The sequence below is a fragment of the Myotis daubentonii genome, chromosome 1 (genome assembly GCF_963259705.1).
Source record: "Myotis daubentonii chromosome 1, mMyoDau2.1, whole genome shotgun sequence".
NCBI lineage: Eukaryota > Metazoa > Chordata > Mammalia > Chiroptera > Vespertilionidae > Myotis > Myotis daubentonii.
Genome location: NC_081840.1, coordinates 32,145,751 through 32,172,871, shown reverse-complemented (window position 1 = coordinate 32,172,871; position 27,121 = coordinate 32,145,751). Strand labels below are relative to the sequence as shown.

At 41.2% G+C, this 27,121-nt stretch overlaps 1 protein-coding gene across 1 annotated transcript; it reads left to right on the top strand.

Moving 5' to 3' along the window:
• Positions 1-27,121, top strand: SNAPC1 (small nuclear RNA activating complex polypeptide 1). Its single transcript, XM_059694164.1, has 10 exons — positions 1-215; positions 3,276-3,435; positions 3,599-3,739; positions 4,412-4,516; positions 6,976-7,134; positions 8,995-9,063; positions 10,043-10,105; positions 13,715-13,853; positions 21,181-21,279; positions 24,325-27,121. The coding sequence occupies exons 1-10, from the start codon at positions 88-90 to the stop codon at positions 24,375-24,377; spliced, it is 1,116 nt and encodes a 371-aa protein (XP_059550147.1). The 5' UTR covers positions 1-87; the 3' UTR covers positions 24,378-27,121.

Here is a 27,121-nt window from a genome sequence, read left to right as displayed (position 1 = left end):
CGTCGTCGGAGGCGGGGTGTCCGGGCTGGGTTTCCTGGGCGACCGCTGGGGGCTGGACCGCTGGCCGAGTGCGCGGGCTTTGCAGGCATGGGGGCCCCTCCAGGCCTGCAGGCCGACTGCGAGGAGCTGCTCAGCCGCTTCCAGGAGACGGACAGCGTGCGCTTCGAGGACTTCTCGGCGCTCTGGAGGAGCATGAAGTTTGGGACCATCTTCTGGTGGGTGTTTCTCCGCTCCCGCCCCTCTCTCTCCCCACGTCCGCTCCGACGCGGCGTAGGTAGTGGCAGCCCTCCCTCCGCCTACCTCCCGCCTTCCGTCGCCGCACCCGGGCAGGGCTTGGAGCGCGGCAGCCTCTGGAATCCACCTCCATTTCTCCCGGGTCTTTAGTGCGCCCGTGACACGCTTTCCTTGGGCGATTTCTTTGGCTTCCGTTGCATCCTTTTGCGGCCTCTTCCCGAATATGGATTTCTCTGCCTGGCCGCCCTTTTCAACCGTCCTCTCATCTGCACCGCCCCAGCCTGACCTAGGTCCCCATCGCTTGCCCTTCCCCAGGCTGGTTCTTCTAGAGCCCCCATATTTCAAAACAAAAGAAACACCCAAGCAAAGACAAAAAGCACGATTGAATTCATTTCACCTATAACAACCAGAGTTCTCTTTCTAAAGTGCACATTGGATCATCACTCCCTTGCTTACAACCGTCCAACGGTTTCTGTAGCCTTTGGGATGCAGCTCAAATTCCCTAACGTGGTTGGCTAGACCCTCTGTGATTGGCCTCTGCCCTTCTCTGCAGCTCCATCGACCAATCCCCTCCAGGCCCGCTCTCGCTCCAGCCCTGCCGGTGTTTGTGGTCCTCCACCCGCGGCGGCCTTTGCGCAGCCTGGAGCTTTCCCCCCATGCCCTTTGCCTGGCCACTGTATTCCTCACCCAGGATTAAGTTCAAATGACAGTTCCTCAGGGAAGCCTTCCTTCGCCCTTCTAGGCTAAGTAAGGGGTACTGCTCTTTTTTTCCCTATAGCATTCTGCTTATTTTATCTCTCAACTTAAGTGCATTTTATTATAAGTGTGTAGTTTAAAAGACAGTATTAGTGTTAATAGCACAGATTATGGAGCCCACCTGCCTGATGTGAATCAGAGTCCACCTACTGTGACTTTTGGTAAGTTACTGGCCGAGCTCCCTTACTGTAAAAGAGGGACAACAGTAAGACCTCATAGTGTAGTTCTGAGGATTAAATGAGCTAATTAATATATGTTAAGTGCACTCCAAGTGCTCAGTAAATGTTCATTATTGCTATTATTTTTAAACTAGAGGCCCGGTGCACAAATTTCGTGCACTAGAGCGGGGCAGTCCCTCAGCCCGGCCTGTGCCCTCTCGCAGTCTTGGACCCCTTGGAGGATGTCCAATTGCCTGCTTAGGCCCGCTTCCCATGGGGAGGCGGGCCTAAGCCAGCAGTCAGACATCCCTCTCACAGCCCGGGACCCCTCACTCCTTACCGCCCACCTGCTCGCTGCTCTTTACCACTTGGCTCACTGCTCTTTAGCGCTACCACAGAGGTGGGAGAAGCTCCCACCACCACCGCTGCACTCGCCAGCCATGATCCTGGCTTCTGGCTGAGTGTTGCTCCCCCTGTGGGAACGCACTGACCACCAGGGGGCAGCTCCGTTGAGCATCTGCCCCCTGGTGGTCAGTGTGCATCATAGTGACTGGTTGTTCTGGTCGTTCTGCCATAATGGTAACTTAGGTTTTTATTATATAGATTTTTCCCTCCATTACACAGAGCTCTGGATGCATCTGGTATCCTTTAGCATAATGCATATAATATTGAAAAGGCTAAGTAATTGAATGAATGAGTTCTTGTGATTAAAACTTTGCTGAATAAAATGTAAAAGTTATCTTTTTTCTCTCTGTTGATGTAAAATAATTACCTATGCAGTTTGTACATTGCAGGGGATAGAGGGTGGAGAGCTGCTTGTTGTACAATTAATGATAGGAGAGAGACTATTTTTTAATAGCTACTACATGTAATGCATTTATAGCTTAACGTATTTAATCCATAGAACAACTCTGAGAAACTGGTATAATGGATGTTTTATAAATGAGGAAAATGAGGTTTAAGGAGGTTAAGTAATTCTCCCTGATCACACAGCTAGTAAGTAGGTGGTAAAGCAGATATGGAAACCTATATGTTTGCCTGTTTGTAAAACCCATTATCTTTCACTGTAATCCTCTTGGGAAATGTGGTAGTTCAGGAACATTTTGCTGGGGTTACCTCATTTTTTAGCTAATGAGAAAAAACTAAAGTGAGGGGAAAAATATAGACCACTTGAGGAGCAGGGGATTTTCTTTAGAAGTTGCTTTGGTTGCCTGTCCTTAAAGTAGGTATTTTGCATTCTTTTATTGTATTTATTATTTGAAGAGCCCAGGCTTTGGGAGTAAAGTGGAGTATACTTTCCTATCCTGCTCCTGTTCCTTCTTTACTTAAGTGAGCTTTGCCCTGAAGAATTGAAAGGAGGGGGTGGGATGTATTTATAGTCTCTAACTTTTTTTTATCTAGGTGTCCCAAGGACAAATGAGGTTCAGTGTGAATCCCTGAGAGTATTGGGGAAAATATCCATTATATATTAAAATACATGTAGCTTGTGTATTTTATTCTGTAACATAATCATGCTTATTTTGATACTAGAGGGTGGGGCCTGGCTGGCCTGCCCTGATGGGGGCCCATTGGGGGCTGGGCCAGCAGGGGGGAGGGGCCGTGGGAGGACTCCAGGGCATGTCCAGCTCATCTCGCTCAGTCCGCAGCAAGCTAACCTAATGGTTGGAGCATCTGCCCCCGGTGATCAGTGCACGTCATAGCAACTGATCGACTCTCTGCCCCCTGGTGGCCAGTGCACATCATAGGGAGCAGTTGAGCATCCTTAGCATATCATTAGCATATTACGCTTTGATTGGTTGAGTGGACAACCGGACACTTAGCATATTAGGCTTTTTTATATAGGATAAAATTCTTAACCAGGAATAATATGCATTCCCCACCCCCTTTGCTCCCTAATTCAACAAGTCAAATTGATGCTTTAGGAAGATGCATCATGTTTACCTAGTGTACGCCTATGCCTCAGTGGAGGAAATACAACCAAAGGTTAGGTCTTTGTGCTTGAATCAGGAAGGGATTAGATGTGGAATGCCCACCCAATTTCTAGCAACTGCTAGAATATACCTCTTGTAATTTTTGTTCATTACTTATTTACTTAAAGTCATAACATATTTTCTCTTTGTTTTCTAGTGGCAAAATGAGAAATTTAGAAAAGAACACATTTACAAAAGAAGCTTTAGCTTTGGCTTGGCGATATTTTTTACCTCCATATGCCTTCCAGATCCGAGTGGGTGCTTTGTATCTGCTGTATGGATTATATAACACCCAACTGTGTCAACCAAAACAAAAGGTAATACTTGATGAGTTGTTTTCCACCAGCAGAAACACTAAACGGGTACAATATTTTTATAACAAACTTGATGTATACAGAAATGCCAGTGTTTCAAAATATAAAACATTTGTGAAAGAAGATTTACATTGAGTAACGACTTTTTTGCTTCTCTTGTTTGCAGATTAGAGTTGCCCTGAAGGACTGGGATGAAATTTTAAAATTTCAACAAGATTTGATAAATTCGGAACATTTTGATGTAGCCTATATTTTTAGGAAGCTACGACTAGACAAAGCATTTCACTTTACAGCAATGCCCAAATTGGTATGTTACCTAAAATAAATTGTTTCTTCAAAATGAGAAATTATACTTCATTGTCCATAAAGTGCCTCAGTCTCCATAATGTGGAAAGATTATTATATAGTTTCCAGTACTTGTAGAAAGGCTTCCTAAAATAGGAGAAAATGCTTCCTGATTACTTTTTGCTGCAATCAAAATTCAGGCTCTGCTTTTACATGCAGTGCATTTCCGAATGCCATCTGTTAGGCAGATTGTTAGGAGAGGACATTAAATTCAGTATCTGCATTTGTTCATTCTTTATTCAAACATCAGAGAGGATATGGCTGAAAGACGACCAAAGAATTTTAATGTCAGTTGGTGAAAAGTTGAAACTTCCACTAATAAAATATGATATCTCTATGATCTTATGACAATTGAGAAACTACATTAGAAGAGCACTAGGTTCTAGTTCTGGCTCTGCCATCAGCTGGCAAATATGGAACTTCTTTGAATATCGGAATCTGTAAGTACTTGGCATGGCATCTTAAGGATTATCTCAAAAGGATTATCTCTAACAGTCTTTAAAAAATGGATTATTTAATATGTACATAGTGCTGCTTTTGTTTCATCCATGTTTACTGATAGACAATTTTTGCTGCTGTCTTACTTATTTCCTTATTTAAAAATATACTTTAAAAGACATTCTTTATCAAATAGCTGTCATTTAGAATGAAGAAAAAAGTTCAGCGAACTCCAGTTACGGAAGAATTTAAGGAACCAAATGATCGTGTAATGAAACTTATCACTTCTGATGTATTAGAGGTAAATTTCTTTTATTCTCTTGAAATTTAAAAATAAATAGTTTTATTGTTAACTATATATTGAGGTTATACCTTTATCTACTGGATACTGAAAAATTTTTAATGACTTTAACCATAGAATGAATATTATTTTCTCTAAAGTATCAGAAATAATGCACCCTAAATATATCAAAGTTTATGGGATAAATCACAAAATATAGTAAGAAACAAAGATATAGAAAACTGGATTTCAACTCAGGATATTTAGATTCAGATGCTGAAACCACATTTGTATTTGACTTTTTTGGTAGGTGATAAAACAAGAATTTAAAGTGAGTTTATTTTTTTTTAACAATGTGTATTTATCTTCTAAGTTCCTCTTTGCAATGCTTATTTGAAAACCCACTATTGAAAACTAGGAAGATTGAAGAGAACAGAGCTGGGATGATGCACAAAGGCCTCTCTTTTAGGGTGATTGGAGAGGAGGGCCAGGCTATGGGATGCCTACTCCTAGAAGCTTCTAGGAATGGAGGAGTCTGAAGTCCTCCTGACTTTATCTCTCATCTTTGGCTTGTCACAGATCTGCTTTGAGAGCCTTTTCTCTCGGTACCTCTATTAATTCTACTTGTCATGTCCTTGTCTAGCCTTTGACCCATACTCATTGATAATCCTTGCATTTAATACTTTTCTACTTGCAAATGCTTTTATGTCTCCATGTCAGCAGACCTGAATTCTGGTCGTGATTCTGCCACTCATTAATTTTAGTTTTGTGGTTAAGGAGGCATAATAAAATGAAGAGGATAAGATTTTGAATCAAACATCTGATTTTTAATTTGAACTCTGCTACTTAAATATGACCTTCAGCTAATTATTTTTCTAAGTCTTTTTTGTTTTTCATTTATACAATTATAAAAATGGCCATTATGTGCTGAGTTTTCAACATGTACCAGGAACTATGTTAAATGTTTATGTTATCTCGCTAATCATGATAGTAACCTTGCAGAGGAGGTGGTATTTTCCTGATTTTAAAAACAAGGAAACTGAGGCTCAGAGAAGTTATGTAATTTGCAAAAAGTAAGGTGCAGCCTGGCTGGTGTGGCTCACTGGTTGAGTGTGTCTAGCCATGAACTAAGAGGTCACCAGCTCGATTCCCAGTAAGGGCACATGCCCAGGTTGCTGGCTCCATCCTCAGTAGGGGATGTGCAGGGGACAGCTGATCGATGTTTCTCTCTCATCGATGTTTTTATTTCTCTATTCCTCTCACCTCTCTCTAAAAATCAGTAAAAACATATTTAAAAGTAAATAAAGTAGGGTGTAGACACTGGATTTGAATGTCCAAGTCTATAAGGCTCCAGAGTCCAAGCACTTTATTTTATGTCTTAACACTTTAATTTTGTATAGTGATTTACTGGTACATTATACAGAACACTCTCACTTTCATAAAATCAACTACTATTTTTACAGTGGGTTAGTGGCATTGCTTAATTTTGTACAATTGTGGAACATGATTCCCAGATTGAGGAATTTGCTCAAGGTCACAGTCTAGCAAGTGACAGAACTCAGGCCAAAACCAGGTCCAGCTAATGGTCTTGCCCCTGTATTTCCCCTGCATGTGGTAAAATAATGGGAGTACAGCACATGGTAAACTGTAAAAAGTTATGGGCTCCCCATGTCTGGACAGTGTTCCCCTTTGAAAATCTTGCATGTATGAGCACTCACCACCACTGAGCAGTTTCTGATTCCTTGAACAGATGTCTGTTATTCTGTCAAAATCTAGAAATGAATTGAGTAGCCCAACTTAGGGATGACTCAGATGTCACTAGTTCCCTGCTGAACTTTGAGCCAAGTCCCAATACCAGTTTTATTTGATTTCTTAAGTGTGCTGTCTTTCTCCTTACCCCATAGATCTGCCAATTTAGCTGAAGGTTTCTGGGGGAGAAAGGTCTAATTAATGAACATTGCCTCAAATGGTGTCATAAATCCCCTCTATTTTTTTAATCCTAACTTTTAATACTGAAGCAATGATGAAGTTTTGGGCACAGGCACACAGGCCTTGAGACCTGTGAAAGCCAGCACATCTCTGTGGGGATTAGGTGAATCATACAGGCACTTCCAGCTGAGCATAAAGAACTATGTGCATATCCTTGATATGACAATATAAAATAAAAATGGGATTTTAGTTATTATCAGTAGTGATATTTAATGATATGTTATACTACAAATAATTTTTGTTATATCCAGGAATTCAATCATTTATTAACCATTAGTCTTTCCCCATGCAGTGTATGTTACTTAATGTTTGTTGAGTTGAATTGAATGAATCCATACCTTTGGAAAGCAGCCTCTTTATTAAATACTATTTTCAGTATACTGTGGCATGTTATTCCTTATCAACACAGGAATGCCATTTTATTTTGTGTTGGTTTTGCCTGTAAGTTTCTGCTATAAAACTGAATAAAAGACTCATGTTTTCACCTTTAGGAAATGCTGAATGTTCATGATCTTTATCAGAACATGAAACATGTAATTTCAGCCGATAAGTCCAATCCAAACAAAACCCTCAGCTTGGTAAAGGATGATTTCTTTGATAATATTAAGACCATAATTTTGGAGCATCAGCAGTGGCACAAAGACAGGAAGGTATGTGACTGCTTTTTGATACCTCACCTTTGCAATTGCACTGAACACAGAAGGGTGATAATGTTGAGAGGCAGCTAGCTGAGGCTGGCTGCATTCCTGTGGACCTAAGATTTGGAGGGCTTTACTTTTTTTGGCCACTTATTAGCTAGCTATGTGATGTTCTTTAGCCTTACAAACAGATTCTATATAGATTACATCTATAACCAAATAATAGTAATTAATAACAATTATATAATGTATAATTAAGTAATATATGTAACTATATAATTATAGAGAAATGAGTCATCCTGGCATACCACAGAGTTATTGCAGTCTTTAAAATTTAGCATCTTCTGGAGGTTGCGCTCTGTGGGCCAAATCCTGCACACAGATGTGTTTTGTTTGGCACAGCATTGATCCTAACATTGTTTTAAAAATGTGAGTTAATTACTAACATAAATATCTGTAGACTTCATGCAAAATTCCAGACACCCAGCTTCTCTTAAAAGTCAGAGCTCTGGCAGTCCTGGTCCCGCTGTGCTGCATGGCAGCGAGAGCTGGACCTGCGTGGTGGCTGCCCCCATTGTGCTCCGCTGGCCTTGGTTTATTCATTTACAAGTTTCATCAACGCATCTGCAATTTAATTTCCTGACCCAAATTCTGAGGCTAGAGCTACTCATATTCCACATTAACCTTTTCAGCTGGAGAAATTTTTTTACTCTGGAAACCTAAAGGTCAGCCTTTGAAACCACTACTCCATCTTATTTTATTAAATGCTTCTAAAAAAAAAAAGTAAAAAGAAGCAATTTCTGATTACTTACTGTGAATGTGATAATGTGTTAATGTTTTCTCAAATGCTAGATAAGTTTTCAAAGATTTGTTGCTTCTTTGGCTTTCCATTATATAAAAGGAGCTGGCTCAAATTCATTTTAGAAAAAAAATACAAGAAAAGTGATGAGGAGATGACAGTCTTGGGGAGAAGGAAATACTTTGCTTTCACATTGATTTTAATGAGGTAGAACATTTTAGAATGTTTGAATAGTACTCCCTTTTAACAAACTATCTTTAATGATTACTAAGATATTACTAAGACCTCTGAAAATTTGAAGGAAAGGAGAATAAACCAATTTTCCTTTCCACATAAAATCCTCCTTCATTAGGATGATTAAGGCATTTTTTTTTGATGAATTTTAGAACTATTCTGAAACCTAACCATGATCTTAATTGTCATGTGGTGAACCATCCTGTATAATAAAAGGCTAATATGCAAATTGTCCCCTGGACTGGGAGTTTGACCAGGGTGTGGGGCCAGCTGGCCAACTGCCTGTGGCCCCTCCCCCCAGCTGGCCCGTCCCCGATCAGGGTGGGTCGGACCCCACCCATGCACAAATTCGTGCACCAGGCCTCTAGTCTATAATAATAAAAGTATAATATGCAAATTGACCACACTATGACATGCACTGGCGCCAGGCCAGCCAAGGTGGGTGCGATTGGTCGGGGACCCCCGCCATTGCCCCACAATCGATCGGCAGAGGGGGGCCCAGGCCACTGGCCGGTGGGGCCATCAATTGGGAGTGGGTGGGCTCTGTGATAACCCCAGAGAGGGAGGCCCAGGATACCTGGCTGGCAGCGCTGCGATGGGTGGGGCCTCCCTCTGTGGGGTGATAGATCACGGGGCTCCCAGACTGCGAGGGCATAGGCCGGGCTGACATTAACATGTCAAATTTTGTGCACTGGGCCTCTAGTACTTCAATAATGTGAAATGATCTTTCAGCTTTTCAATAATTAAGTAAGTGATTCTCATTGTTCTGAAATGACTTGCAATTAATGTTTAGATCATTTGAATTGTTAATGTGTCTATATAAATTTTTGCTCTTTCAGAATCCATCCTTAAAATTGACAGGTAAAGATGGAGAAGAAGAGAGGGAAGGAAATTCACAAGAATCAGAGGTCAGAAAAATTCACAATGATTGCTGATAGGGCAGTATTTGATTCGCTTTTTATTTTATGTGTGGCTATGATTCTGTATACTAAGCATCATGATTTTCGGTCAGTATTAATAAATATCTTAGAAAATTCTAAAACCTGGGTTCTGTGACAAGCTAGTCTATTTTTACTGGAAACCTTGTGTAAGACAACATCAGGTGTCAATTGGGAGTGAGGATGTTGACAGGTTTCAGCAGAGGAAGGGAAGGATGATGCTGGAGTGCCAAGGGCAGAATTAGGGTTTTGTATTATGTCTTTTCTTGCTTCCTGTCAGCCTTTCAGCTGGTGTGGAGCTCAAGCTACTCAGTACTGCTTCCTACCTCAGGAGCAGCGGTTCTCAACCTGTGGGTTGCCAACCTATGGGTCGCGACCCCTTTGGGGGTCGAACAACCCTTTCACAGGGGTTGCCTAAGACCATCGGAAAACACATATTTAATTACATATTGTTTATGTGATTAATCACTATGCTTTAATTATGTTCAATTTGTAACAATGAAAATACATCCTGCATATCAGATATTTACATTATGATTCATAACAGTACAAAATTACAGTTATGAAGTAGCAACGAAAATAATTTTATGGTTGGGGGTCACCACCACATGAGGAACTGTATTACAGGGTCCCGGCATTAGGAAGGTTGAGAACCACTGCTCTAGAGGTTTCATCCATCTTAGTGGATGAGACAGGAGCTGTCTTTGGGCATAGGCCAATGAGGTGGAATGGCTTCATCACCAAGGCTTTTGTTTATATTATCCTCCTTAAATCCTGAATGAAAACAATCAGTAGCTATGGCACCTGCTGTGAAAATGTGGTGTGTGTTTTTGTATCTTTACTTTCTTGTACCCTACCTTTGTCTAAAATCTTATTTCTGTGGGTATTCATAGTTTCACTTAATGTTTATGTTTTAACTTTCCCCCTTCCTTTGTATTTTTATTTCCAGTCGTGTGAAAGGGCAGCATCATTAGCAAAAATAAAATCAAAGGCCTTTGCAGTTGTTGTTCAGGTAAGTTATTTCTCTATTAAGGTAATTTAGAAATTGACTTGATGCTTTTTTAATTACATTTTTATTTTTCATCTGAGTAATACATGTACATAGTTTTATTTTTTTTCAAAAATATATTTTATTGATTTTTTACAGAGAGGAAGGGAGAGGGATAGAGAGTTAGAAACATCGATGAGAGAGAAACGTCGATCAGCTGCCCCCTGCACACCCCCACTCTGGATATGCCCACAACCAAGGTACATGCCCTTGACCGGAATCGAACCCGGGACCCTTCAGTCCACAGGCCAACGCTCTATCCACTGAGCCAAACCGGTCAGGGCTGTACATAGTTTTAAAAGGCTGATAATACTGTATAGTTTGTATAACCCAACAGTTTCCTGCTCCACCACTTCCCACCCCTGTATTCCTAATCTCAAGAGGCAACTGTCTTCAACTTTTTCTGTTTTATTTATTTATTTATTTTTATTATTATTATTTTTAAATATACCATTTTTAAAAATATATTTTTGTTAGTTTCAGAGAGGAAGGAAGAGGGAGAGAGAGATAGAAATATCAATGATGAGAGAGAATCATTGGTTGGCTACCTCCTGCATGGCTCTTGCTGAGGGTCAAGCCTGCAACCCTGGCATGTACCCTTGACCGGAAATGAGCCCAGGACCCTTCAGCCCACAGGCTGGCATTCTGTCCACTGAACCAAACTGGCTGAGGTTATTTTTATTTTATTTTTTAACTTTTTCCCTTTTAATTACTTCTGGTATTTACCTGGAATTTTGATGCCATTGTTCTTTTTTTTTTTTTTTTTTTTTAATCCTCACCTGAGGATATTTTTCCATTGATTTTTAGAAAGAGTGGAAGGGAGGGGGAGAGACAGAGGAACATGGATGTGAGAGAAACACATCGATTGATTGCCTTCTGCACTCACCCTGACCAAGGCCAGGGATGAGCCTGCAACTGAGGTCTGCCCTTGACTGGAATTGAACCCGGGACCCTTCTGCCCATTGGCCGACGCTCTATCCACTGAGTAAAACTGGCCAGGGCGATGCCGTTGTTCTTTATTGTCTTCCAGCTTTTGTTTTCTTGTTCTTGGAAGGTTTTAGGATTTTCTCTTTATCCCAGGAGATCTGAAAGTTCATGATAATGTAACTTGATGTAGGTAATTTTCCCTCATTGTCCTTGGCTCTCATGGGTGGGCATCCTTTGATCTGATAACCTTCAGTTCTGAGGAATTTTTTTTTGTATTGTTTCTTTGATAGAGTTCTTTGCTGCATTTTTGCTTTTTCTTTTCTTGAACTTTTTTTTTTCCTGTTTTTAATCTGTTTTCAGAGAGATTTCTTAAGCTTTGTTTTCTGAACATTACATTGAATTACTTTATTTCTGTCTGTGAAGCTTCTTATTTCCCCTTCAATTTTGAATGATAGCCTTGCTGGATAGAGTATTCTTGGATTCAGTCCTTTGCTTTGCATCACTTTGTAAAGTTCCGTCCATTCTTTTCTGGCCTGATGTGTTTCTGTTGAGAAGTCATTTGATAATCTAATGGGAGATCCCTTGTATGTAACTTTCCGTCTCTGTCTTGCAGCTTGTAAGATTCTCTCTTTGTCCTGAACATTTGCCATGGTAATTATGATGTGTCTTGGTGTGGGTCTTTTCGGGTTCACCTTGTTTGGGACTCTCTGGGCTTGTGTGACTTTTTTCTTCCCCACCTCAGGGAAGTTTTCTGATATTATTTCTTCGAGTAGGTTTTCTAATCCTTGGTCCTCTTTCTGTTGTTCTGGCACCCCTATTATTCGTATGTTGTTTCGTTTCATGTTGTCCCAAAGCTCCCTTAGGCTCTCCTCCTGTCTTTTAATTTTTTTCTCCAATTGCAGTACAGTTTGGGTGTGTTTTGCTTCCTTGTCTTCTAATTCACTAATTCGGTCCTCCGCTTCTCCTAGTCTACTGTTGATACTTTCAATGGTGTTTTTTATTGCAGCTATATCACTCTTCATTTCTTCTTGGGTCTTACTTAAGTTGTTGATTTTTTCATCTGTTTCTTCTAGCTTCTTGCATATGTTATTGATTTTTTCCTCCGTCCAGTTTATGAACTCTAGGACCCTTATTCTGAATTCTTTTTCGGTCATGTTGCATGCCTCTGTATCACTTAGCTGCTTTTCTGGCGAGTCCTCTTTTTCTTTCCTTTGGGGGTTTCTTTGTCTACCCATGTTTGATCTCACTGACATATCTAGACGTTGAGTCGTTCAGTGGCTGCTCCCTTGGTGGCAGTGACTCCTTGGGCTGTGGTTGCTCTTCGGGCGGTTGCGGTAGCAGCTGCTTCTCAGTTGGCAGCAGCTCCTCTGGTGGGTGCTGTTCACAGCTGTGGTAGCTCTTCTGGCTGGTAGGGGGAGGTTTCACGTACAACTGCTGTTCCTCAGACAGAGGGTGTGGTGCTCAGGAGGCTGCTGTTGTTTGGATCTGCTGCGTTGATTTAAAGGCACAAAATACAACACAACAAAGCACCGCGTACCAGTCACCACTCTGTGTTGTTGCTTGGATTCTGAATTACTTTATTTTTGCTGACATTTTTTCACTACTGATTTTTGTCTTTGAATCTTTTTCTACTTAAAAGTATTCTTTATTTTTTTTGGATGCATTATCTTATCTCTGTGGATATTAATTACGGTTTTTTGAAGTTTCCTCCTTTTCTCTTGGAGTTCCTATTTTGCTGGCTTTTTCAAATGTTTGAAGATTCTGGGATCATTTTTAAGCGTGGTCATGTGGAGATACAGCATTTTAATCTCAACATTTCTTTTTCTTGGATATAGTAATTTTTACCAGATAGCAATCTTCCATTCCCTGTCTGGGGAAAGAAAGTGGTGAATAAACCCACCTGCCAGTGTTTGGGAAGCTGACCGAGAGAATTAATCTAGAGACTTACCATTCCTATGTAAGTTTCATTTAACCTCAGCTATACCAGTTTTCCTAAGCCTACAGCTTCCCTGGTTTAGACTCTCTAGAGAGCAAACCTATTTCCCACAGAATGAGGTCAGTTGTTTAGTTTTGACGCTGAGAAATGGTACTTCTGGGATGCCAGAGGGATGTCTGACTGCCAGCTTAGGCCCGAACCCCCTAGGGCAGGGGTCCTCAAACTATGGCCCGTGGGCCATATGCAAATACAAATATTGTATTTGTTCCCGTTTTGTTTTTTTACTTCAAAATAAGATATGTGCAGTGTGCATAGGAATTTGTCATAGTTTTTTTTTAAACTATAGTCCGGCCCTCCAACAGTCTGAGAGACAGTGAACTGGCCCCTTCTTTAAAAAGTTTGAGGACCCCTGCCCTAGGGGATCGGGCCTAAGCTGGCAGGTGGACATCCCCCGAAAGCTCCCAGACTGGGCGCAGGCCGGGCTGAGGGACCCCCACTCCCGAATGCACCAATTTTGTGCACCAGGCCTCTAGTTGTAAAGATAAAGGAGTATTTATATGTGACAAGTATCAAGCAAGCCAGTGTAATGGTAAACTACTTATGACAAATATTGTTGTAAATCTTTCCTTGTCTTTGATTGTGTATTTCATCTTTATCAGCTGTATTCATTTTACAATTCATTACAGTTAATTGGATTTCTTACTCTTAAGGCTTCCAAGTCAAGAAGGCATCGCCAAGTCAGACTTGACTCTTCTGACTCTGATTCTGCCTCTGGTCAAGCAACCAGGGAAAAAAGAAACAAAGAAACATTGAAATCCGCTGGAAGGAAGAAGTCTTCCAGAAAAAGAGGTAACTTTTTAAAGTGTTTTTGAGACTCTACAAGGGAGAATGGGTTTTATTTACAATCTCCCCTCACTGATTTTTTGTTATTAAAAAGGATTAAATACTTGCTTGACTGAGAACCTTGTGAGATCTAACATTAAAAATAAATGAATTATCTTAGATTCTTAGAATCTTACTGCTGAAAGAGACCCTAGGAGAGTCATAAAATCCATTATTTCATAGATAATGAAATTTTGGTTCATATCTATACTAATAAAAGGGTAATATGCTAATTAGACCAGGTCGACTGGACATCTTCCAGATGTCCAACTTCCTTCCGGAAAGTTAGGGGGCGTCCAGGCCAGCAGGGGTGCAGTTAGGGGGTGGCCAGGCTGTCAGAGGGGCAGTTAGGGGGCAACCAGGCCGGCAGGGGGGCAGTTAGGGGGTGATCAGGCCGACAAGCAGAGGCAATTAGGAGCGATCAGGCAGGCAGGTAGAGTGGTTAGGGGCAATCAGGCACGCGAGCGGTTAGAAGCCAGTGGTTAGGTCCCTGTGGGATGGGGCCTAAATCGGCAATCGGACATCCCCTGAGGGGTCCTGGATTGGAGAGGGTGCAGGCCGGGCTGAGGGGACCCCCTCTCCCCAACCCCCCCCCCCCCCCACACCTCCGTGCACAAATTTCGTGCACTGGGCCTTTAGTAGATTAATAATATAACTTGCTTAAAGTGATATAGCTAGACAGTTATAGAATCAGTCTAGAACTTTCCAGATTATACTTTATTAGTAGTTCTTGTGTGTGAAACCAATGTGTAAAATAAGGTATGATAAGCAATAACACTCTAAACCATATTTCCCTCTGGCTGCACTAATTAAGCTGTACCTGTTTTTCTTTTGAAATAGTGTATCTATAAAATTACCTTTGGTATTTGGTTCTTAAAGAAATGACTATTTATTTTAATAGCTTAATTTTTAAAAATTATACAGATAAGATGTATTCATCATACATAAAGTTGGAGTTTGATTAGCAGGCTTGGGGGGAAAAAGGAGCACTAGAAACATTAAATATTTACTGACTTATATAAAACACATTCCTACTTACTACTGGGAGTAGCATGGTAGATAGGTGGGAACAAACTAAAAATAGGAACACTAAGTAAAAGGCTGTATTGGAGTAATGATTATCTGACCAGGTGGTTGTAGGAATTAGATGAGTAGATTAACAGATATGACAGCCAATGTATATCTATAGGTAACCAGATATAGAGGGTGATGGAGAGGGATTAGACAAGGATGCTTAATGCTTAAACAGCTGAGGGAATATTGGTGCCTTTAACAGAAATAAGAATCACAGGATGAAGTTTTTATTTTGGGGGTGAGGTGGATGGATATATACCAATCTGCCTTTTCAAGCTCAATTCCTACAATAGCTCTCTAGCACATAAATAGGTGCTTAGTATATTGATTGGATTTACTAGGTTTGTTTTACGTAAGCTTTGGCTGTATTTGTTCACCATTCTTAGAATTTAACATGAACATTTCTGGAAGGACATTAGTAAGAGTAATGATGATAAGATGATGAAGAGGATCTTATGTAACCTTATTATTTTATTTTTTTAACATATTGATTTTTTTACAGAGAGGAAGGGAGAAGGATAGAGAGTTAGAAACATCGATGAGAGAGAAACATCGATCAGCTGCCTCCTACACACTCCCTACTGGGGAAGTGCCCGCAACCAAGGTACATGCCCTTGACCGGAATCGAACCTGGGACCCTTAAGTCCGCAGGCTGACGCTCTATCCACTGAGCCAAACGGGCTAGGGCAATGTAACCTTATTATTTGCCCAACTTTTTTCACATGTCTAAGTCACCTAGCTACTAAATAGAGCTGAGACTTGAATGAATGGCAATCTGCCTGAATCCAGCCTGAATCTTTAATTGCTATCCTTGCGCTCAGTTCATTGGAATGTGGGTCTGGAGCTCAAATTAGACATGCACTTAAGTAAGTTGTATTCGAGCTGCATGTCTAGTAATCATTAGTTTTGAGATTGAGCAATACTCTATTACTTTTAATTACATCCCACACGGTTTGCTTTGAGCATAGTGAAACTATCTATCTGACATTGTTTGGGGAATTAGTTTTGTGGATTATTGAGATTAATGATTTAAGTGTCAAAATTTACTTTTTAAAAGTTTAATTATTCTGGTTGGTATCTTTCTAAAACATATTCTTCGCTGTATGTTTCTTGTTTTCTGTAATGTGCATTTATCATTTTTATAACTAGAAAAATACTAAAATTATTTTTTTATGTTCTCCTAATTTCTAAAATGTATCCTGAACATAATTGAATTTTCTCTATGACTCAGGGTTCGCATCATGAGCATATGATTTTACTGGGTTTTATAATACAATGATCCTATCAAGTGGGGCATTTTATCTTTAAACTCATGGCTTCATGCTGTGTCAGCTCTGTGTCCTATTTAAATAGAGTTTTTCTGTCATACTCGTTGTGGTTGGTGTCTTCTCTCTGTTCTCAGTGTGCAGGCTTGTAGCAATTTTTTTTGTTCTTTTGCTACTTCTTAATTGTAATGGTTTAAGAAACTGTCCATTCTTCTTAGTTTTCTGTAATATAAATGTAATTAGGTTCTGGATAAAGGCTGAGGAACATACCTGTGACTGAAGTTTGTGTACTTCAATTTATTTTATTTTTTGGTTAATCTTCACCAGAGGATATTTTTCCTGTTGATTTTCAGAGAGAGTGGAAGGGAGGGAGGGAGAGAGTGAGGAGAAAAGAGAGATAGAGAGAGAAACATGGATGTGAGATGTTTCTCCTGCTCCTGCCCCAGCCGGGTATGGGGATTGAATCTGCAGGAATATGCCTTTGACTGGAAATCAAACTTGCGGCCCTTTGGTGCAAGGGCCGGCACTCTAACCATTGAGAAACACTTGTCAGGGCTCATGTGCTTTATTTAATACCAGAGGCTCGGTGCATGAATTTGTACACAGGTGGGGTCCCTCGGCCTGGCCAGCTATTGGGGCTGATGGGGGCGGGGGTGGCTAGCCAGGGGGAAGGACTGCGGGAGGTTGGCCAGCTGGCTGGGGGGTGGGAGGGGGTGGGACCGTGGGAGGTTGGCCTGCTGGGGGTAGGCGGACCATGGGAGGTTGGCTGTGGGAATGCACTGACCACCAGGGGGCAGCTCCTGTGTTGAGCATCTGCCCCCTGGTGGTCAGTGCACATCATAGCAACCGGTCATTTGGTTGCTTAGGCTTTTATATATATAGATAGACTAGAAGCCTGATGCACGAAATTCATGCAAGAGTAGGCCTTCCTTCTCCCGGCTGCCAGCACCTGCTTCCCTCTGGCACCTGGGACCTGGGCTTCCCTCCGGCCACCAGCAGGCCCCCGGGACCTGGGCTTCCCTCCTGCCATCGGCAGGCGCTGGGCCTCGGGCTTCCCTCTGGCTGCTGGCAGGCACCTGGACCCCAGCTTCCCTCTTGGCCGCCAGCAGGCACCCGAGACCTGGGCTTCCCATACAGTCCTGGCTTCGTCCGGGAGGTCATTTGGAAGGACGTCCAGTCTCATTAGCATATTACACACCTATTATTATAGATGTGGGCTTTGAGATAAATATCTTGAAGTTTTGTGTGCTCACTTCTTGGTTCCTGACTGCATTATGGGAAGGTGTGTGTGTGTGTGTGTGTGTGTGTGTGAAGCATGGTGGTTTTTTTATGAACTTTTAGAGAATATTGCTTTTTATTTTTTAAACATTCATTTAATGTAGAAGTACTAGATTTCTAAATTGCAGTCAGTTATCATGTGACTAGACAAAGGTTTGTTTTTCAGTTTTGAACTCAGAAATTCTTCCCTTGACATTGTTGGATAGATTCTGTTAGGTTGTAAATGTGGATTAAAAAAAATCATTAATAATTGATATGGATGGACATGACTAAACGATTGTGAAGAACAATATTAATAATTCTAGGTAGAGCATACTAATTATAATTTTGTGAACAATTGAAAAATTTACAGGTTCTAAGTGTAAAAAATGTGATTAGAAATGGAAACAGATTTTCTAAAAGATTATCATCTTAAAAATCATGTAAAAATTATAGTAGTTAATATGTAGGACTTGCAAGTAAGGGTAAAATTCTATTTTAATGACTCAGTAGAAATTGATATTAAGTTTGAATTGTGTTCAAAATGGAAACTTACTGCTACAGTTTACTCAACTCCATCTTAGAGCAATCTCTTTATTCCGTAAAATCTGTGCCCCATTAAGATCTCAGTATATGTTGTTCAGAGCAGAAGGCTTAAACTCATTTTCATTTAATGTCTTGCCTTCTGTGCTAACAGGTACTTATTAACATAGTAGAGGCCTGGTGCATGAAATTCGTGCACTCGAGGTATGGGGTCCCTCAGCCCGGAGTTGTGAGAGGACACAGGCTAGGCCGAGGGACCCCACTGGTGCACGATCCGGGTCGGGGAGGGACACAGGAGGTTGGCCGGCCGAGGAGGGACCATGAGAGGGCTCCAGGGCATGTCTGACCCTTCTCGTTCAGCCCCAATCAGCTGGACCCCAGCAGCAAGTTAACCTACTGGTCAGAGTGTCTGCCCCCTGGTGGTCAGTGCACATCATAGCGACTGGTTGATCAGTCAACTGTCTGCCACCTGGTGGTCAGTGCATGTCATAGTGAGTGGTTGAGCAGTATTAGCATATCATTAGCATACTAGGGGCCCAGTGCATGAATTCATGCACCTTGAAAGGAACTGTGGGCCACGAGATTGTGATGGGCACAGGGGTGGGTCTTGGCCCATCCTCCGCGCCCCTGCCGGCCCCTCCCACTGTGGCCCTCGGTCCCCTGTCTGCTGGCAGCCCCGCTTCCGCTGCCGCTGCTAACCATGTGCTGACGGCGCTGGCCCCGCTCACACCCGTTGATGGTGCGGAGCAATTGGGGCCATCGCTGGCAGCAGGTGAGAGGCGGCTGCCAGTCCCAATCAGCCCTCAGGAGTAGGGGAGGTGGAGAAGCTCTCAGAGGCGTCGGGGCTGGCAGCTGCCACTCCCACCTGCTGATGGTGCCGAGCAATTGGGATTGGCGCTGGGCACTGGCAGCAGGTGCAAGCAGTAGCTTCGGTGCTGGCAGCGGGTGCGTCGGCTCTGGCGCCGGCAGCAGATGCAAGCGCCTGGCAGGACCGTGGAACATGGGAGCAAAGAATTTTCAGTAACCACCAGAGGTTTGCCCCTATGACAGTGACTAGAGCCCCACCTTGGTCTGGCACCCCCACTCACCTGCTCTACCTGGTTTAGGCCGGTTTAGGTCAGATCAGGCCGGCAGGGGATTGGGCTTAAACCGGCAGTCGGACATCCCTCTCACAATCCGGGACCGCTGGCTCCTAACTGCTCACCTGCCTGCCTGCCTGATGGCCCCCAACTGCCCTCCCCTGCCGGCCTGATCGCCCCCAACTGCCCTCCCCTGCCGGCCTGATCGCCCCCAACTGCCTTCCCCTGCCTTAACCTGCCTCCTCTGCGCAAGGTGGCGGAGACACTGGGACCGGTCTCTTCCGTGCCATGCGGAGCCGCGGCACCCCCAGGCCTCACCGTGCAGAGTGGCCGCTGGGCCCCAACTCCGCTGTGTGTGCAGCCATCTTGTGATGGCCATCTTGTGACGATGTGAGGGCATGACTACCATCTAGGCTATTATTATATAGATACTTGTATGAAATATTTTATTATAAAATAGTTGAATCATATGTAATCATTTAACAAATACTTATTGAAGCTCTACTATATGCCAGGCACTTTTCTAAGTGCTGGAGTACATCAACTTAAACCAAAACCTATCCTTGTGAGGCTTACAGCCTCGTGGGAGAGGCAGACTGTAAAGAAACAAATAAATATACAGTATGTCAGGCAGTAGAAGTGTTATGGAGAAGAATGAGGAAGCATCTATACTAATCAAAGGGTAATATGCTAATTAGACCAGACATCTTCCGGATGTCCTTTCTGATGAAGCTGGGGCCCAGGCGAAGCCAGCCGGGGTCCCAGGTGCCTGTGGGCGGCCGGGGTGAAGCCAGCCGGGGTCCCGGGTGCCTGCTGGTGGCAGGAGGAGGGAAGCCCAGGTCCCGGGTGCCAGAGGGAAGCTGGTGCCGGCAGCCGGGGGAAAGAAGGCCTACTCTTGCATGAATTTTTGTGCATCGGGCCTCTAATAAGGAATAAATAGTTGCCCTGACCGGTTTGGCTCAGTGGATAGAGCGTCGGCCTGCGGACTGAAAGGTCCCAGGTTCGATTCCGGTCAAGGGCATGTACCTTGGTTGCAGGCACATCCCCAGTGGGAGATGTGCAGGAGGCAGCTAATCAATGTTTCTCTCTCATTGATGTTTCTAACTCTCTATCCCTCTCTCTTTCTCTCTGTAAAAAATCAATAAAATATATTTTTAAAAAAAAGGAATAAATAGTGATTCTTGGGAGGGGGTTGCTCTTGGGACATGGTGCTAACAGGTACTTAATAACAAAGTAGAGGCCTGGTGTTATGTGCTAAATGAGACCTGATCTGACAATGATATCTGATAAATTTGAATAGGATATTTCTTTTTTTTTTAAATATATTTTATTGATTTTTTATTGATTTTTTACAGAGAGGAAGGGAGAGGGATAGAGAGTTAGAAACATCGATGAGAGAGAAACATCGATTAGCTGCCTCCTGCACACCCCCTACTGGGGATATGCCCACAACCAAGGTACATGCCCTTGACCGGAATTGTACCTGGGACCCTTCAGTCTGCAGGCCGACGCTCTATCCACTGAGCCAAACCGATGAGGGCTGAATAGGATATTTCTTCAGACAACAGAAGGTTGATGTAGAAAACCTCCAATGTTTTGGAAAATGCAAAGTCAATGGCAAATTATAACTAGAGAAATATGTCTTGTAGAGCATATGTGGTGATAAAAGGAAGTGTGTCTTCATTCAAAAACAAGGCTATTAACTTTAAAATTACATTTGTCATTAATTAATATAGTCAAAGTAACACATGTGATTATCCCGATAGCAGCAGATAACATACTGTGCTGTGTGTGACAAGGATTAAATACGATATCTGTATTTGGCTAATTTTGTTTCTTCCCCTTTCCTCCATTTTCTTTAATGGAAGAATTAGAGACTATTTCAAAGCATAAATACAAATGTATTAATACTTAAAATATATATTTTAACATGCATATTTATGTTTACCGTTACAGTTTTAGCTTTTACTTTAAACATCTATTTTTTATAATAGTGACATTATTTGTATAAATACTTTTTTTCTTAAAGATTAACATTCTTTTTGATATAAAACCACTTTTTTTGTTTATTTCCAGATGACAAGCAGAATGTACATAAGGAAGATAGATGTTTGAGTCTGAGTATGCCTGTTATTACAGAGGAGGATGAGGAGAACGGAAGTCAGAGTGAAACAGGTACAGATGAGGTTTTGTCAAACTGGGAAAGAAAGCTATGCTTAGAGCATTAAGGTTTAGAACCCTTAAAGATCATGATGGTTGGTTCTGTGTTCTTGTTTTTATCTTTGGCATATTGGAGAATTTTAGTATTAATCATACTGTTAATGTAGACACTAAGAGTAGTAATTGGTAATCCATCAATGATAATGAATGTAATATGTATTAGGATAATGCCTAATGACTTTCTTTAAAAATTTTTCTTTTGAATTGATCTCAGAGAGGAATGGAGAGGGAAAGAGATAGAAACATCAATGATGAGAGAGAATCATTGATGAGCCTCCTGCATGCCCCACACTTGGGACTGAGCCTGCAACCTGAGCATATGCCCTGACTGGGAATTGAACTATGACGTCCTGGTTCATAGGTCGACAGTCAACCACTGATCCACACCAGCTGGGCAATGACTTTTTTCATTTGGGCTATGTATTTATTCAGCAAGCATTTATTGGGTGCCTCTTGTTTTTCAAGTACTTAGCTAAATTCTCATAGTATATAAAGATATATACTATAATAATTTAAGAACCATGTTATTTTAATCACTGTGATTGTAGATCTGAGTGGATCTGAGTACAGTGACTGGCCCATCGTGGACCTAAATAAATATTTGTTGAATGATTGATATCAGTCTGTGTCCCCAAGGGCCTTAAAGTTTAGTGTGGGAGGAAAATAAGCCAGTACATGATGGTAAAGAGAAGCAGGGTGCTATAGAAGCATGTGGAAGACAGAATAGACAATTAAAAGGGATTATTTGTTCCCTCAGAAATCTGAACATTTCTGTGGTTTGCTTATGTCAGCATATAACAGTCCTTTACAATCTTGTGGTGAATTTCAGATCTTAGCTTCTCTCCAGTCTTTCTTGCAGGCTTTTACTGTGTGTAAACTATTAATCACACACATACCTTAGGCCAGCTGACAAGTCCTGTTTGAAAATCTATCAGCTTGTTTTTATTAAAAATTTGGTTTTCATTAATCATCTACACTAATTAAAGGGAAATATGCAAATTAACCATCACTCTGCCACTCTGCTACACCCACCAGCCAGTCAGAGCAACTATGCAAATTAACCCAACAAAGATGGCAGTTAATTTGCATATGCAGGCACAGAGTGAAGACTGAAGACGACTGAAGATGGCGGCGGCCACAGAGCTGGAGCGAGCAGGAGGCTTGGGTTGCTCCTGGCGACGGAGGAAGCCAAGCTTCCTTCCAATCCTGTACTCCGCTCAAGGAGTGGCTGGGGGCAGGCCTCAAGCCCGCCCTGGGCTCTGCTCAAGGAGGGTCTGGGGTCCTGGGCTCCACTCAAGGAGTGGCTGGGGGCCTGGGTTACTGGGGGCAACCCAGGCTTCCAGTCCGCCCTGGGCTCCGCTGGAGGAGCTAGGAAATAAAATAAAAGGAGGGGCTGGGAGCAGCCGCAGCAGAGAAGCCAAGCCTCGCTGCTGTGGCCGTACCAAAGGCCTGGGTCCTGGGTGCCGGAGGAAAACCAGTGCCGACAGCCAGGGGAAGGAAGGCCTATTGCGTGAATCTTCATGCAGAGGGCCACTAGTTATTACATATGCACATAATTTATTTTACAATTCAAATAATTTTATAGTACTCATAAGAAACCAGTCTTCTAACTCTGACTTATTAATCCCCAGAGACAACACTTTTAACCCCATTACTAATTACCTTTGTGTCTCTAAATAACATGTTTATATTGCCATTTCTTCATATTTCAATTCTGTGGATTATCTATTGGCTTCCCACTGAGGAAGGCGAGGATTTAATTCTCTCATATTCTCCGCCTCTCACCCCAAAAACATGAACGCTTCCCAGCCCCACCCGCCCAATATAATTATTATTTTAGTTGTATTGGTATTCAGCATTTACAAAACATTATCGGCGGAGGGCCATGGAATAGACGATGATTTTTTTTTCTTAATCTATGCGTTTATTTTTTCCCCTAGAGAGTTAATAACTTTTGCCTGATTTTTTTTTTTTTCATGTGCTTATCACTGATTTACCCCCAGACCACTCTTCAATTGTATAAATCTCCTCTTGATGCTCAAACACATTAGGCATTTTATCAGTTTTATCTTTTTTTTAAAAGATTTTTAAATTTGGTTTTTAGAGAGAGGGAGAGAGAGAAACATTGATGTTTCTCCATCAACTGCCTCCTGCACACCCCCTACCGGGGATCGAGCCCACAACCCGGGTATGTGCCCTGGCCAGGAATCGAGCCATCAACCTTTCCATTCATGGGACAAATGCCCAATCAACTGAGCCACACAGGCCAGGGCAATTTCATCTTTTTAACGAAGTCTCTTCCAGACCTGTGACTTGCTCTACTCTGGATAGTTTGTTCATGGGGCCTGCTGCACTCTATCCTGACTGCTGTTCTCTTCTAGCAGTCTCTTTCCTTTCTCTTAATTTTTCCTTTGTCCTTTCTTATTCCTTTTCCTGTTACTCCCCTTTTATTTTGCACTGGTGGGGAATATTTCTTTTCATTTTTTATGTTTTTGTATCTTCTGTTGTTTTGTTTTTAATTACCAGTAACTATTAGGTTTACAGCTATTTCTAGATGGACACCTATTTTCGTGTTGGATCTGGTGTCTGCTGTGGTAGCCAAAAAGATGTATGGTACTAGTGTCCTGGGATACATTTTAGGTTTAAGTGAAGTGAAACTGAAATCCTTGGCTCTTCATCTCTCTTAGCACTGGCCTGGATACCTTTCAGATTGGCACACTGGATCCATGCTGATTATAGGGAGGGCATACCCATATGAAACATCTTCAGAGTAGCTTATTGTTAAGTAGGATTTAGGATGACTAGAGTCTACATTAGTAAGTTTTCAACTACAATATCATTGTGAGGAAAAAATCATGTATATGTCAGGTTTAAGATTTCTTGTTGGAGTTTTGAAGTGTTGGCATTCTTATTTAACACCAATTAAACATCTGTATAGTTTCAATGTATGTTGTTATTATTTTTTTAGACCTGACAGCCTTCTTAATTTTATATTTTTAGAGGTCACATCACTCAAGAGGAAAAGAAAACCCAGAACAAAGAGGCTGGTGTAGTTCAATTTTGAGCTTTCCGACAGGAGAGTTACATTCTGTGTGTGGAACAGGAAGACTGCCACTATTAAAGACAATCCTTCTGGGAAACTGTAGGTGATATCTTTGACATGGCAATACTTTAATATAGTTCCAGAACCAAAAGACACATACTGAGAGTAAGAACTTAACTCAAATTTATTTTCAACATATTTTTTTATGAAATTTGTGTAAGGAGGGAAAATTTTGATTTATAATATTATAGAGTAATCCTGTTATTTGCAGATTTTTAATATTTCCTACAGCTTTTGTGTTATTACACTATGTTAGTACAGTTTTGGTAATATTATTATATTTAAAATCTTTTTTTCTTGAATTATTAATGTTAATTGCATGTAAATGGCTAATTGTTTTGTATCTACACTCTGGTAATGGATTTATTTTGTATGTTGTATGGTTAAGCGCACTAAAGTTTTTGCCTTATTTGCTTTAGTTTTTAATATATGAAACTTATGTGGTCAGTAACTTATGTGAGTGATATCTTAGGAAGCTCAGTTTCTACTTCTGTGATCAATTAAATATTTTTTGGTGCTTGTTTTAAAGCTCCCTTTGACCTAACATTTATGTATGTTTATATATGTATAGGTATACGTGTGTGTTTATATATCTGTTTATATATGTATAGATATATGTCTCTCTCTATATATATATATATACACATATATATACACACATATTATAACATGATTAGTAAATACATTAAGTACATTTAAATATTATTTCTGATGAAACCTTTAAGAGTGGCAATGTAAATTTCAGAATTTGTCTGTGGTACAGAGTAGTTGGTACTCAGAAAAAAATTCTATAGCTTCCTGAATGTGCCTCCCTGTTAATTTCTCATCTGAGACATTTAAATGGAGATTGCTTGAGCCATGTTAAGTTGCTGGCAGTGGCAGATCACTTCCACATCATGTGTGCTCAGCCTGTCTTACAGTTGCTTGTATTCATGCATTTTTCCAGCATTGTATATTCAGGAATTCTACAAGTGTGTAGTGAGTGACTGTGTGTGATATCTGTAATCTTTTAAAGTCAAAATGCTAACACTAGCCCAAGTAAGACTTTGATTTATTAGAATCTATGTCATCATGCTAGCTACTAAACAAAATGGTTTCCCATGACTGACTTAAGATGTTTCCGGTAATAGATGGGGCAGTTTTCATAATGTGGACATTGAGCAGAGCTCCTGGGATTTAAGTATTCTAGGGCTGGAGCAGTTGGAGATATGGAGCCGTTATTGGCCACTTATATACCAGGTTATTTGAATAAACTTGTCTGATCATTAAAGTTTACAAACCTTGTACAGCTAAGACAGTGAGTAGCCCTCTGTTTTTTCATAACAATGCTAATAAAATACAAGGTATCATTTCACATGAAAAATGAAGAAAGTACCTCAGGATGCCTTCCCCACATTCACAAAGTTAGTAAGTGGTACATTTAGATACAAAAACAGACTCTGGCCTATAGTTGTCATTTCACATAAGCCAATGGAAACGGAAACCCAGGGGAGTACTTTTGGCTGCAAGCATTAAGCTATTTCAAAATGGCTTAAACAATAAGGAAAGTTTATTTTAAAGCCAGTTGAGTCTCAGTGCGAGTGGCCCTGGGTTATATGCTGAAGTACATCAGTTCCATTGTGGCTACTAGGTCCTTCCAGGTTTGGGTCCTTGGGGAAAGCTTTATGTCAATGCAGGGAACTGTTCACCAGCCAGGTTCCCAGACACTAGTCAAAGGCCAGCCTGGCAAGCAAGCCTTTCCAAGGGTGACAGTCTCAAGGCCTGCTCTAGTACCTCTTCGGCACAGGTGGGTTCATTTCATTTTTCACTATTTCAGACAATGCTGGGTTGACCTTTTTGTGCATATCTTGGCTCACTTATGTGAGCACATTAATTTGCCTGTCAAATTGTGTGTGTGTGTGTGTGTGTGCGTGCATGTGATTGTGCGCGCGCACACACACACCTCATTTTGATAATTGTTGCCAAATTGAACTCCAAAAAGACTACCGATTTACATTCCTACTAACAGTATTTGCAAGGGACTCCACACCCTCCATTACACAGGTAATCTTTGTAATTGTCAGTTGAATACAGCCTGAATCTTAACAGAAAATGTAGAAAGGCAGATAAAAGTAATAAAATTATATTAAGCAGATGTGAGTTATGTAGTTACATCTGACAATGTAATGCTTTAGCTGGTAGCAAGTTTTTCATGAATATATTATGAAAATGCTGTGTGAATAATTTGAAACGTATTGAACAGGGTTAAAATAGAAAATATTTGTGTTTAACTGGGTTTTCAGAATCAAACTGTGTTAAAATACTAGTTACCTATTAAATTAAGCTGTTTACATTTTCAACTTAATTATAATAAAATAACTGCACCAAGTCATAAATAAATGATTTTAATATTAAATATTTACTGCATTAATGTTTTGTAAGGGAAGAAGCATGTAGCAGTGTTCATAAGCAAGCTGTACTTTAAAATCATACCACTTAGCTTTCAGAAATCTTAATATATGAAAGTGTTGTTCAAAGTAGAGAATTGGAATTATAGTAGTGTTAACGTTATATGCCAGACTGACTTGGAGGATCTAAAAAACAAACTGTGAATAAAAGAAGTGGGACCATGAAGAAAATGGAGCTTGTATGGATGCTTATTGGGGGAATACTTTTCACTTTGAAAATAAAGTATTGTAATTTATTTCTTAAGAA

Excerpts from the sequence above, each read along its gene's own strand:
- SNAPC1 (XM_059694164.1), top strand. The coding sequence starts at position 88 with ATGGGGGCCCCTCCAGGCCTGCAGGCCGACTGCGAGGAGCTGCTCAGC. Across the intron at positions 3,436-3,598 it reads TGTGTCAACCAAAACAAAAG|ATTAGAGTTGCCCTGAAGGA; the intron begins GTAATACTTGAT and ends TCTTGTTTGCAG. Across the intron at positions 4,517-6,975 it reads TCACTTCTGATGTATTAGAG|GAAATGCTGAATGTTCATGA; the intron begins GTAAATTTCTTT and ends TTTCACCTTTAG.